General features: G+C 50.6%; 1 protein-coding gene across 4 annotated transcripts in view; it reads right to left on the reverse strand.

Annotated features, from left to right (window-relative positions):
• C21H2orf92 (chromosome 21 C2orf92 homolog) overlaps nt 1-13,667 on the reverse strand; it is a 53,077-nt gene that overhangs the window by 4,788 nt on the left and 34,622 nt on the right. For 3 of the 4 annotated variants that reach the window (XM_042266463.2, XM_076557485.1, XM_042266468.2), the window contains 4 exons: nt 12,222-12,329; nt 8,843-8,993; nt 6,720-6,929; nt 187-353 (listed from right to left, as the gene is read on the reverse strand). In XM_042266463.2, the coding sequence (XP_042122397.2) occupies nt 6,797-6,929; nt 8,843-8,993; nt 12,222-12,329 (392 nt within the window). In that variant the 3' untranslated portion in view covers nt 187-353; nt 6,720-6,796. Of the gene's footprint in view, nt 1-186; nt 354-6,719; nt 6,930-8,842; nt 8,994-12,221; nt 12,330-13,667 lie in introns of those variants that run through there. The other variant, XM_042266465.2, reaches the window with a different exon arrangement.

Raw genomic sequence — 13,667 nt, forward strand, 5'->3', positions numbered from 1 at the left:
CGCCCTCTTCTGGCCTCTGAGGACACTTGTGTTCCGGTGCACATACCCACACACAGTCACACCCATACACCTAAGGAAAAAAATAATCTTAGATGCTCAAAGTAATCCTTGACTACATAAGGAGTCTGGGGGCAGTTTGGGATACATGAGACTCTTTCTCAAAAAACAAACAAACCAGACCACAAATGTGTTTGATAACTATTGTATGAGCAGCTGAAAATTCCAGGAATGGGCTTCAGGGAAACCTGCTCTGCGCTCCAATGATGGCCATGGGGATGTCACCTCCCACCTGTTGGCTTCTCTCTCTGTTGCATTTTCTTCCTGGGCTTCGAGATAAGTAGTTACTTCAAATCCTGTGCAAAGAGCAAGAATTTTTCTCAGTATCCCCAGAGAATGCCCCCAGCACAGCTCATGGGTCGAGCGGACCCCATCTCTATCTCTGAATAGTGATTCTCAACCAGTCTCTGAAGCCAGTGGATGAATGTGGGAGTGGCCAGGTCGGGCATGCGTGGTTGGAGGGAATGCAGAGGATGCTGGGAAGGCAGAGAACCAATACAGAATGATCATAGCAGCTTAAAAAAAAAAAAAAAAAAAAAGTCGGGTTGGGGATTTAGCTCAGTGGTAGAGCGCTTGCCTAGCAAGCGCAAGGCCCTGGGTTTGACCCTCAGCTAAAAAAAAAAAAAAAAAAAAAAAAAAAAAAAAGTCTTTTATATTGAGAGCCCCACAAAGGATGTTAGCCCACATTCTAGAGAGAAACAGGCCAAGAGTAAACAGATGTGTGACTTTCCTAGGACATGGTGGAAAACACGGAGAGAACAGAGCCACCACTGGGCTGGACTCTAAAACCCAATGCCATCTGTTGGTTCACCCAGATAGGGACAAGGACCTGGATTCCACCAAGCATGGGGAGAGGCGGAAATAAGGTGAAGGGGATCCCTTTGGTAAAGGTGAAAATGAGGCAGACGGCTGCGGGCTGGCTCCCATAGGCCCACAGGCAAGATGTGCTTACCTACAGAAGACAAAGCCCGGAAAAGGGACAGGAGATCTGGGTGAGGGTGGGCTCCAGCTAGGACTTGGGAGCCCAGAGGCTGGAATGAACCAGAGTGAGGGGGCACATGGCCAGACTGGTACATCTCATCCGAGCTCAGAAGGGTCCCAGTCCCTGCTTCCTACAGTGTCTCCAGCCCAGCACAGTGTCTGGCATACAGCAGGCGCTCGGTTATTTCCTCTATTGTCAGAATGAGGAAGCTGAGGCTCAGAGTAGTCCTAGACAGGATCGGCACCAGAATCCAAATGGACCCGGAATGGTGAGGTCTCGGACAGGCAGTCCCTGGAAGCTGGCCACACCAGCTGTCACCTACTCCCTTTGGTCCTGTGACGGCCGACCTCACAGGCACAGTCCGACAGCAGAGACATAGGATAAATGGGTGGGCTCTCGTGGACCATTCCCCATCCCCTCTCCGGTGGGGAGTGAACCCCACCTCCTCTCCAAGTTCACCCACTCCCCAATCAGATTTCCTTTCCCGACACACCCCATTCTCAATTTCCTGTCTTCCCTCCCTCCCCTGTTCATCACTTCCCACCCCTCCAAGTTTCCCACTTCTGCCCTGCACCTCATGGCCCTGGAAGATCAGCAAGGCAGGAGTATGCAGGATGTCCTATGGCCTGGGACTCGGCTTTCTGGTCTCCTGGGTTGGGATCTTGACAGGGACACCCTCTGTCTAATACCTTAGGCTGTGTGTGACTTCAGCATGACCGCCATTGGGGCAGTTTTGAACTTCCTGGCCAGGTTAAGCGAAAGCGCATCTCTGGAGATGGGCTGACTTTTCTATTTGGCAAAGAACTGCATAGCGTCCTCTGTGGCCACTTTGTCTTCAGTCCCCATATAGACAAGGATACAAGCCCTACCCTAGGCCCTGACTAGACTACCACTGGGCCCCTCTACCACTGGGCCCCTCTACCACTGGGCCCCTCTACCACTGGGCCCCTCTACCACTGGGCCCCTCTACCACTGGGCCCCTCTACCACCCTTCCCCACCTCTTTGGAGATTTTAGCCAAGGACTCCCATTTCTATCCTTGCATGAAGAATTAGTCAGGGACCTCACAGTCTCATTGGTTGCCCCCCAAGAGCCACAAGCACGCTGATGACAACAGTTCTCAACCAGGGTCTGCCCTGGCACTGCCCACCCCATCCCCTGCACACATACCCCCGTTCCCTACAGTAACCCAGCCTAAACTTACATGCTCTGGGGACTGGAGTAGCAGAGAAAGGCCTCTTGCCCGTGGACCACATCCATCTGGCAGGCATGCCGTTTTTCCATCTCCTCTAACCAGTGTGTCCCTGGCCTACCTAAAGCGCCAAGACCTTGCTGACACATTCCAGAGCTGCTTCTAGCCATGCCACCAGGCTTGGAACCTCCAGTGATATTTCTCCCATGGATTTTAAGGAAGGGTGGTCCCATCTTGATTACGACCTTGTACTCTGGCTACACCTCTTTCCTCTGACTCAAATCTTGTCCCTGTCTTCAACTGTCCCACAGCATCCTAGTGGGGCTGATGTGTCTGACTAGAACTGGGGTGCCAAGCATGAAGTCCCAGCATGGGAAGTTACTCCATTGTCCACTTACATCCATTTCCCCACCGATGCCTCCCCTAGACACTATGGCCAGACGTGGATACAGCCTTGAGCCGTGGACTTCAGGAGAAACTACACCAAGTACAGCTGTTACTGGGACAACCCAGGACAGCTCTCGGGACCCTTGCCTCTCTCTCCCTCCTGCCTCGACATTCAAGGCAGGTCACTGTCACCCTCTACTTAGAGCCCTTGCTGAGATGACCCAAGAAAGGAAGATGCCTTTCCCTCCCTCAACCTCCCAGTCAGTCTCAGCCAGTGCTTCCTGCGGGCAGAAACCAAGCAGAAGCCAGATGGCGAGGGTGTCCAGGAAGAGTCCGGGCTCTTGTGGTGCTTTGAATGAGAATGGCCCCCCAGGCTCATAGATTTGAGTAGTTGGTTACCAGGGAATGGCACTACTCAAAAGGATTAGGAGTGTGGTCTTGTTGGAGGAAGTACGTCACTGGGGGTGGGCTTTGAGGTTTCCAAAAGCCCATTCCAAGCCCAGAGTCTCTTCCTTCTGCCTCTGGATCCAGACATAGAACTCTCGGGTACTTCTCCAGCACCATGTCTGCCTGCCTGCCTGCCACTATAATTCCTGCCAGGAGAATAGCGCATTAAACCTCTGAAACTGTCAGCAAGCTCCCAATTAAATGCTTTCTTTTATAAGAGTTGCTGCCAGTTGGCAGTGGTGCACGCCTTTAATCCTAGCACTCGGGAGACAGAGCCAGGCGGATCTCTGTGAGTTCGAGGCCAACCTGGTCTAGAGAGCGAGATCCAGGACAGGCACCAAAACTAAACAGAGAAACCTTGTCTCAAAATAAATAAATAAATAAATAAATAAAAATAAAAGAGTTGCTGTGGTCATAGTGTCTCTTCACAGCAATGGAACACTGACCAAACCAGCCCTACAGAGCAGTGCAGAACAGAACAAGAAATGGGGTTTGCAGAGAGTCAACAGATACACCCCAGCAGGATCTCACCCAATCCCAGCTGGGAACTGAAGAGACTCTCCAAACGCTAACAGACCCTTCCAGAGCAGAGAAACCTGGGCACTCGCTATTTTACAGAACAACCAAGCTGGTTCACCATATCTGGCCAGCTAAGCTGCAGGAATCAGGAAGTTCCATGGGACCCTTGGGAGGCCAAGAGTCTTCCAGAGGACAGAAGAGGAACAGAAAGAAAATCTGGTTATATCATTGCTCCAGATTGAGAAGCCCCATTCCATATTAATTTATGGACAGTGGCCTCTGAGCTACCAAGCAGACAAGGGACTTGGAAAGGACAGAGAAAGGAGGCACTATGGTTATTAAGATTCATGGCCGGGATGATGGTTAATCTTCATTGTCTGTGTGGGTTTGAATGAGAATGTCCTCTACAGACAGGCTCATGTTCTTGAACACTCGGTCCCCAGTTGGGGCACTATCTGGGAAGCCTTAGGAGGCGTGGCCTTGGTAGAGGAAGTATGTCACTGGAGGCTGGCTTTGAAAGTCTAAAGACTCACGCATTTCCAATTTATTCTCTCTGGGTCATGCTTGTGACTCAAGATGCGAGCTCTCAGCTTCCTGTTCCTGTCACCATGCTTCTCCTCCATGACAGACGCTTAGCCCTCTGGAACAGTAAGCTAAAACAAACTCCTCCTTATATAAAGTACCTTGGTCATGGCATTTTTGCCATACTTGCCCCTGATAAACCATGCTATCCCCACCATCAAGGACTCTCCCTCTGGAACTGTAGGCCAAAATAAACCCTTGCTTCTGTAAATTGCCTTGGGCATGGTGTTTTATCACAGCACGAAAAGTAACTAACACAGTCAGCCTGACTAGATTTAGAATCCCCTAGGAGACTGCTAATGGACTCTTCTGGGTGTCTCCATGTGGGTGTTTCCAGAGAGAATTAATTGAGGAGGGCAGACCACCCCTCGCTGTGGGTGATGCCCTCCAATGGGCAAGGGGATAAATAGGAGAAAGAGGGAGGAGAGAGAAAGCCAGCTGAGTGCCTGCACGCTCTTCCTCTCTTTGCTTCCTTGTTAGCCATGAAGTGACTAGCTCTCCTCCTGCACAGGAACCCCTGTCCATATTCTAACCAAGCACATGGGACCAAACAACCGGTGATGAGCCCTTCCAAAACTGTGGGTAAAATACCATGTCGCTCCTTTACCTGGTTCTCTCGGGGTATTGTTGATCACGGTGACTCAGGAGGAAGAAGTGGGATTGGGCTACATGACCTCCCAGTTTGGAGTTGAGATGGCTCAGCCCTGAACAGTGGTTCCTGCTCTTGTAGAGGATCCAAGTTCAGTTTCCCAGCACCCATGCCGGGCAGCTGACATTGACCCGCAACTCCAGCTCCAGAGGATCCAGAGGATGCCTCTAGTCTCACAGGGCACCCAAACTCACGTGCACATCCCCCTCCACACACATAAAATTACAAAATAAATCATTCAAAAAATACATACATGAAACCTCACAGCTTGCCCCCAGTGATCCATACCTTCCACTATGCCATCGCCTCTTAAAGGCGCCACAGTCTTCCAAAACGGCACTGTCACCCGCCCTGGCCCTCCATGCTCCACAAGCATCCAGAGGCCCAGTCAACAGAGGGCAGGTGACAGGAAACATTTTTGCAGACTACACCTCACTGCCCTAATTCCAATTGCCTCTCCATGACAAGATCAAGACTTTCCTTGCATCATGATTCCAAGTCCTGGTTGAGACAGAGGAGAGCAGCCCACCCCTCCCTGGGCACTGGGCAGGTGGAAAGCACAGTAAAAAAAAAAAAAAAATCTGCAAAAGTCACTGTCACTGCTAACAGTGAGTTCTATGTGTTTCTATTGTAAGCACGCCTTCTGATGTTCATTTTCCTGTAAACAAGCAGACGCTGGGATCAATTTGACCCCAAATTAGCATCTTTGGCATTTTCTCTTGTTGTCCAAGCTGCTGTGAGCAAAAGGTCTGTCGATCTTAACAGCCAGCTGAACTACACTCTGCTAGTACCAGCCATCTTAAATACCCCACTGATGCCTGGAGACAACTAACTATGCAGATCATCACAGTGGTCGTTGTAGGCTTGCTGAGGACACAGCCCTAGACAGAGCTGTGTGGAATGGCTTGTACCATATTTTCTGCAATCACAGCCTCAGTGAACCAGTTCCACTTTGGCCAACCAGGGAGCCCTTCCCCTGGTCGGGGGATGACTATGGCCTCTGGAATCACAAACCTGTGATTGATCCAGAACCCGGGAAACTGGGATTGGTCCAAACAAATTGCTGTGATTTGGTCTCAACAGCCCTTCTAGGTTATTTAAGCAGGCTGATTTGCTCACTCAGAGTAGATTTCCGTACTGCCCATGTGCGGTATGCATTTCCAAGGTGGGGGATTCCAGCTTCAGAGCTCAAAGGACCTATAACTACTGGTCAACAGTTGAAGAGATCTCAGAGCTGACCCAGTGCCTGGTGCCAGACCCACCTGACCCTCAAATAACCTTGCCTGTGACTGGTACCCACCACTGGTCCACAAAGAAGTGGCATTGTGGAAGCCTTGGTGTGCCATTCAACAACTAAAGTAGCTGTCCACTGAGGCCTCGGGACCATTCTCCAGAAGGCCTGTGGGTACAGGCCTGAGCCAACCTAGCGCTATAAGTATGGTGCTGCTGCCCGGGACCGGCCAAGGATCTTAGCCTGGGCTAAGAATCCCACCAGCCCACCAGGATCCTGCCCCTAGTGGAAATGCAGTGATGCCCGCCATCCCCAGCATCCAGTTTCTGAACGGTCCTCCTGCATCCTCAACTCCCAAAGGCTTCCCGAACGGAGCCAGGTATAACCCCTCCCACCCCAAGCCATCCTGCGGCAGCACCAGCAACAAAGGGAGCGGATGGAGAATTCCCCAGTGGCACAGCAGGAAGATGGGACTCGGAAGTAAATGTGACGTCACCATCGTGAAGTCTTTAGGGTCCAGGGTCTCGAACCCCAGGATGAGAAACTGTAGATCTGGCAGCGGCCAAGAGCCAACACCTGAGGCCTGCAGGAGACCTCACCGCTAGAGGGCGCCACCTGCCACCGCTCCCACCCACCTACACTAGAGACCAGCCTTTGAAGAGCTTCCTGCCTACCCTCGATTTCTGTCCAGGTGGCACAGAAGAACCCTCCGACAGTGGCCTGGTGACAGATTGCTGGCTCTTCCACCGGCTTAGACGCAGGAATTACACCTCAGGGTCTTCTGCCTTCCTGTGAATTTTTTGAGGTGCTTTTCCTGAGACTTTTGCCACCAAGCCTTCCCGTTCATTATGAAAATATTGTACGTCATGTTCGCCGGAGGATACCTGAAGCGAAGAAGAAAAACCACACCGCTTACTAAACACCCAGGAAGGCCCACTGCCTGCCCGTTGGATGGAGGGGGAGGCTGCAGTTTCTGAAGGGCCTGAATTCTGTTTCCTCGGGGAAGGTCTGTCCTGAATGACATTCCCTCTGACCCAGGACCGCAAGTCGCCTCTGGGAAACTCCATCCACAGCTTTTCGTCCACAGCCCCAGCTCATCTATTTGGGATGGAGCTAACTATCCTAACCAGTTCTTATGGTTTTTTGGGTTTTTTTTTTTTTTTTTTTTTTTTTAAGAGAACATGGCTGGTCCAAGGACGGGCCCTCATCAGGGTTATGAAGTGGGCCAAGGTTATTTTCAGTAGCCCTTAAATCTGAGGCCCCATTTTGCTTCAGGAGCCGCATCCCATGCCTGTCTCAGAAGAGTTAAGTGCGATGTGAAGAGGTTACCAGCTAGCTTGGTTAGACCTTCCATCCAGAAGGCCTTGGCATTTAGAGAAGGTAGTGATACTCTCTCATGGGGGAAATCTACCTACTATAGCTTCAGACCCAAAGGAAATGGAGAAGGTGAGTGCCGGAGCTGGAGGTGGTCTGTAGGGAGCTGCTTCTCCTCAGCCGTCAGGAATGTGTGGATCCAAGCATGAAGAGGGGGGGCTCGTAACTCTGAAAATGTCCGTGTACACGATGCTCTTTCAAGTTACGTGTTTCTGGTGGTGTCTGCCAAGGTTCTGTCTGTGCCTGGACCCTTTCTCTTCTTGCCCCTTAAGGCGTCTGCCATATCAGGCATTGACCCATCACTCACAGGACCATGAGGGGTTCTAGGAGGTGGCTATTTAGCCGCCAGGAAAACCACACTTCCGTAGTCTAAGCCACACAGCTGAAGCGGTGTGAACAGAATGAATTCAGCCTTGTTCTCTTCTCCACCGTCTCATCCCTTCACACCTTCTTACGGCCATGCTTTAACTGTTCTGCACCTAGAGCCCTAGTTCCCATAGCCAGGCATGGGTGATACACGCCTTTAGTCCCAGCACTCAGGAGGCAGAAGCAGGTGGGTCCCTGAGTTCAAGACCAGCCTGGTCTACAAAGCAAATTCCAGGACAGCCAGAACCTACAAAGTGAGTTCCAGGACAGCCAAGGCTACACAGAGAAATCCTGGTTTTTGGGGGGGAGGGGAGAATAGAGCCCTAGTTTCTAATCTTCTAACCAGAGGCTCCTCCATTCCCCCTTCAGTTTCCTCTCAGTATCGGGTAGGCCTGGCTGACCTGCATGGCCTTGAGAGGCAAGCACAGCCCAAGTCAGGGACTCCAAATCCTCAGGGTGCCTCAGAATCTCCAGGTAGTGCCTGAAACCAGTCCCCTGGGCACTTATTGAGTATGTTAGGAGATGCTGAGGCACAACAGGAAGCCATCCCTGCCTTCCTCCCACATCTGGGATCTACAGGAAGCAGCTGTGCTTCAAACTCTGAGTTGTTTGTTTGTTTGTTTTTAAAACACCTTTATTAGCCGGGCGGTGGTGGCACACGCCTTTAATCCCAGCACTCAGGAGGCAGAGCCAGGCGGATCTCTGTGAGTTCCAGGCCAGCCTGGTCTACAGAGCGAGATCCAGGACAGGCACCAAAACTACACAGAGAAACCTTGTTTCGAAAAAACAATAATAATAATAATAAACCTTTATTTTATCTCACATGTGTGGGTGTTTTGCCAGCATGTACCACATGCATGCAGGGCTCTGGGAGGCCAGAAGAACAAACTGGATCCCTTGGAACTGGAGCTGCAGATGGCGATGAGCCACCCTGCGCTGGGAATAGAATCTGAGCCATCTCACCACCACCACCACCACCACCACCACCACCACCACCACCACCACCACCACCCTTCCCGAGTTCTTCAAAGGAAGATGGATGCCGAGAGCCACTCACCTTGGCTGTTTCCGCTTTATATACGTGACCAGTAGAAGCACCACGAACACCGTGACCAGGAGGATTGCGGCCACAGAGATGGAGGCGGTGGTGATATTCTTCTGCAGGAAGCTCAGCAGCTGTCTGCAAGGTAGACCCTCACTGTGAGCATCTAAACCGGAAGACACAAGGAGAGCAGCTAGAGGCAGCCCGCACCCACCCCTGCCAGGTGACCCACAACCAGGCCCCTAAACAGAGACAGCTGGGGGGAGGGGGCTTGCTCAGAGCAGAAGTAAACACACGAGCATGTCAGCCATGTTCTCCAGAAGTCCAGCCAGGGAGGAGGCAGCCGGCCTTGTCACCAGTGACAAGTTGAGATGCAAGCAGCAACACATCCCTGGAGAAGGCCCAATAAAGCAGAATGTGTCGGAAGCCAGAGGACCAGAGGTGAGGTCCATAGGGAGGCAGGGCATGGGGGTGGTGATGTCCACGGAGGCAGGGCATGGGGGTGGTGATGTCCATGGAGGCAGGGCATGGGGGTGGTGATGTCCATGGAGGCAGGGCATGGGGGTGGTGATGTCCATGGAGGCAGGGATGTCCTACTTCAAAGGCTTTGAGAACAATGGAGGTGAGGCTGAGGGTGTAGTTCGATGGTGGCTCGCATGTTTCACATGCAGGAGGCCCTGGGTTAAATCTCCAGCGTGAGGAACTGGACAAGAAGGTGTCAAAGCTTTTCACTGGGCAGTGACAAAAACATTTCTCCACTGCCCCCTGCTCCCTGCCCCCCCCCCAGCTTCTAGAAACTCTACTATAGATTCAGGCTGCCTTATAGGTGCATGATTGTAGGTCTTGACCATGATCTTGATTTGACTAAGAGACACATGAGAGATTAGATTAAGTGTGTGTGTGTGTGTGTGTGTGTGTGTGTGTGTGTGTGTGTGTGTGTGTCTGGGAGAGTGTTTTCAGAAGTGGCTGTCATATGAGACAGTGTCGGAGGTGGGGACTCCCTCCTGAGTCTGGGTGGTCCCACCCGATAGGCTGAGGGCCTAGATGGAATAAAGATGGGGAAAAGAGCCGGGCGATGGTGGCGCACGCCTTTAATCCCAGCACTCGGGAGGCAGAGCCAGGCGGATCTCTGTGAGTTCGAGGCCAGCCTGGGCTACCAAGTGAGCTCCAGGAAAGGCGCAAAGCTACACAGAGAAACCCTGTCTCAAAAAAAAAACAAAAAAACAAACAAAAAAAGATGGGGAAAAGAGGAAGCCAGCCAACGAGGGGAGGTATTTCCCTCCCACTTCCTGGCCTGCATGTAGTCTGAGAGGGCCAGGCAAATATCCCTGACAGCCTGTCCTAATAACTCAGTTAAGAACTAGGCCTCAGTCTCTGCTTCTTGAAACTGGGCAGTTTTCTAAGGAAGCCATGAACAAAGGACAGTTCATCTTCAACACCCCTGACAGTAAGGACAAGGGAAATAAGATGTACCAAGCCTGAGCGGCTGAGCCAGCCCCCACAGTCAGCAGCTCAAGGTGATAACCAAATAAGGACAAAGCCTGGGATTTGTCCAGGCTTGCCCCTAAATGGAAAAGCTGTAGCCTTAACCAGCCTCTGACTAGCCCTAGCCAATTAGAACATACTAACATGATTGCCACTCACGTAGGTCAATCCTATCTGAGATGACCCAACTCCCCTAGGAACTCCCCTTGGCTGTGCTTAAAAGGAACCCATGAACTTCTCTCAGGGTCGCGGCCATTTTGCCTTTGTGTAGGATGGTTGGCCCCAGCATGCTGGAATAATAAACATTCTTGCTGATTGCATATGTGGATGATGGTCTTTTGTGGGACTTCTTCAGGACCCTAACACAGTCAGTGGCTTTTCACCACTGTGCTTTCCTGCCACAGTGTTCTGCCTCATCAGTGCTTCAAAACAAGGGGGCCAGTGGACCAGGGACCGGCACCTCCGAAGTCCAGAGCTGAAATAAACCCTTTCTCCTTAAATTTGTTCCTCTCAGGCGCCACAGTGATGAAAAACTGACCAAGATTGTATTTGAGAGATTCGTGACTGTCATCCTGCAGGAGATGATGCTGCCAGAGATGACCCTGGCTCCTGGCAGCCCTCAGGGGACTTTGAGAAATCATGAGGGTGGCTTTGGAATGCCACTGAACATGGGTTTGAAGTGCAAAAACTCATGGGTTCGATCTCAAAGGAAAGAGCTTCCAGCTGACATTTGGGGACTCGGGAGCATCTGTGATTTCATCTGTAATCTAGCCAAAGAAAGAGGAGGAACTGGGGCGTGGGGGAAAGAACATGGTAACAGGAATGAGCCAGTTTGGGGGGGGCAGTTGGAGCCCAACCCTTCATCCCAGCTATATCAAGAGCATCAGGTAACTCTCTCCGAGCCTGGCAGTGGTGGCGCACACCTTTAATCCCAGCACTCGGGAGGCAGAGCCAGGCGGATCCCTGTGAGTTTGAGGCCAGCCTGGGCTACAGAGTGAGTTCCAGGACAGGCACCAAAACTCCAGAGAAACCTGTCTTGAAAAACAAAACAAAAACAAAAACAAAAAATAAATAAATAAATAAAAGTAACTCTCACCAAGGGCTCTGCTAAAATAATTCATCACTAGACAGTTTAATATTAACATTTTATGTCGTGTGTGCATGTGTATGTGCGTGTGTGTAAGTATGTATATGTGCACACATATGCCAATGCATACGTGTGGCCAATTTATGGGAGTCAGTTCTCTCTTTCTGCCAGGTGGGTGTAGAGGGCTGGACTCCAGCTGTCAGGCCTGGTGTTTGACTTCTGAAAGTGAGGACACAACAGGGTGTCGTTTAGATAGAGTGGCCGTGTGGACAGGGTGTCCTGGGCTTGGTGCCAGCGTGGGTCAGTCTCTACCCACTCTCAACAAGCCTGGGCTCGGTTAACCCAGCAAGAAGGAAGAAGCCAGAAGCACAGGAGACTAGGTTAACCTTTGACATTGACCCCTCTTGTTAAATGGCCTCAGTGCCCAGCGGCGGCAGGGGCTCAGAAGAGGGCACCATGTTCTAACGAACCCTAACGATTCAGAAAAAAAAACATAAAATCCTCTTGAAAATGTGGTCCAATTTTTTAAATTCATTTAATTCATAAAGTGTTAGACCCATATGCACTGCCTGTTTTTCGTGTTTTGTTTTGTTTTTTAAACTGTCTCACCACGTAGCCCAGGCTGGCCTCAAACCTACGATCCTCCTGCTTCAGTCTGCTGAGTGTTGGGATTACAGGTATGTGACGCTGCACCAGCTCACCACAAACTTCTGCAGGTGAACTAAAGTTACATTGACTCTATTCAGCTAAAATACCATGAAATCAAAAGACATGTTCCATATTCGACGCTCTTACTTAGGCCATGCTTCAAGAAGGATTTACCTCGAATAACTAATCTTTGGAGTGTTTCTTTGGCGGCAGTAGTTAATTGATAGTTTACATCCCTGTTGAATAGAGACGATTCCTTATTCATCTTCTCAGCAACATGAGCTACAAAAGACAAAAAAGAGAAGTCTAGATCCTGAATGCCCCCCCCCCAAAGTCTATGTACTGAAGGCTCGGTCTTCAGGTGGTGCTCTTAGAAAGCACTGGAGCCTCTAGAGGTGTGGCCTACAGGAGGCTTTTAGCTCACTGGGGCTGTACCCTCAGAGATGACTCTAGGATCATAACTACCCTCTTCTCCTCTCTCCCCTCTCTCTCTCTCTCTCTGTCTGTCTTTCTCATTTCTTGGACATAGAATGAGCAGATTTGTTCTCACACACTCCTAGCATGTTGCTCTACCTCTGCACAAGCCCCCAAACGACATGGGCAGCCATGGAGTAGAATTTCTAAAGGTGTGAGCCAACATCTTGTTAAGTCGATCATCTCAGGTATTTCGTTATAGAGATAGGAAGCTCACATTAACAGTTTTGCCTACCGTTATTGGCCTGAGCTTAATTCTGTTTCTATGACAAAGAAGCGTGTGTGTGTGTGTGTGTGTGTGTGTGTGTGTGTGTGTGTGTGTGTGTGTGTGTAGCATGTGCACACGTGTGGAAGTCAGAGGACAAGTCTTCACCTTTCACATTGTTTGAGAGGTGAGTCTCTTTGTTGTCAGTCATGGTGTATACCAGGCTAGCTGGCCCTGAAACTTCCAGATTTTCCTGACCTCACTGTTGGGGAATATTATTTTACAGTGTGTTGCATTAAATAAAACAACCCATGAGCAGGTGGCTAAGTCAGCAAGTAGCTGACAGGAAGTGGCAAGGAGGAAACCACGTGTAGCAATTGTTTTTAAGTGGGGGCTGAGAGGAGGACCCGGGGTTTTTTTTGGAAGATGCCAGCAAGGGGAGAAGGTAAGCTACTTGCTATTCAGCCTCTCTGAGTGAGCAGGATTCCACCTAAACTGTTGAATCGTAAGTTCCCTTAGTAGCTTTGAAAGAGTCGGTGCCTGAGGGAACAAAATCCCCTCAGGCTGCGGTCCCTGGTGCCAAAGCCGTTGCTTAAGGGGCAGCCACTGAAGATAATAAAAACAAAAACAGATAACACTCACCGGAGCCCTGGGACTACACATGCATGCTGCCACATACAGCTTTACGTGAGTTCCAGGGATTCTAACCCGGTCCTTACATTGTGTGGCAAATGCTTTATCCACTAAAGCATCACCCCAAACCTTTGGTAGCTTCTTCCAGAACCAAAGTAAGGGGGTGTGGGGGTGGGGGAGAGGCCTAAAGCTTCTAAAGTCCATCAGTGTTTCGGTTTTATTTGTAACCTAACAAATTCACTCACTCACTGCTAAGGCAATGGTTCTCACGGGGAAGGCTTATCAAACACCACAGACTGGTGGGCCCC

The sequence above is a fragment of the Peromyscus maniculatus genome, chromosome 21 (genome assembly GCF_049852395.1).
Source record: "Peromyscus maniculatus bairdii isolate BWxNUB_F1_BW_parent chromosome 21, HU_Pman_BW_mat_3.1, whole genome shotgun sequence".
NCBI classification, from domain to species: Eukaryota; Metazoa; Chordata; class Mammalia; order Rodentia; family Cricetidae; genus Peromyscus; species Peromyscus maniculatus.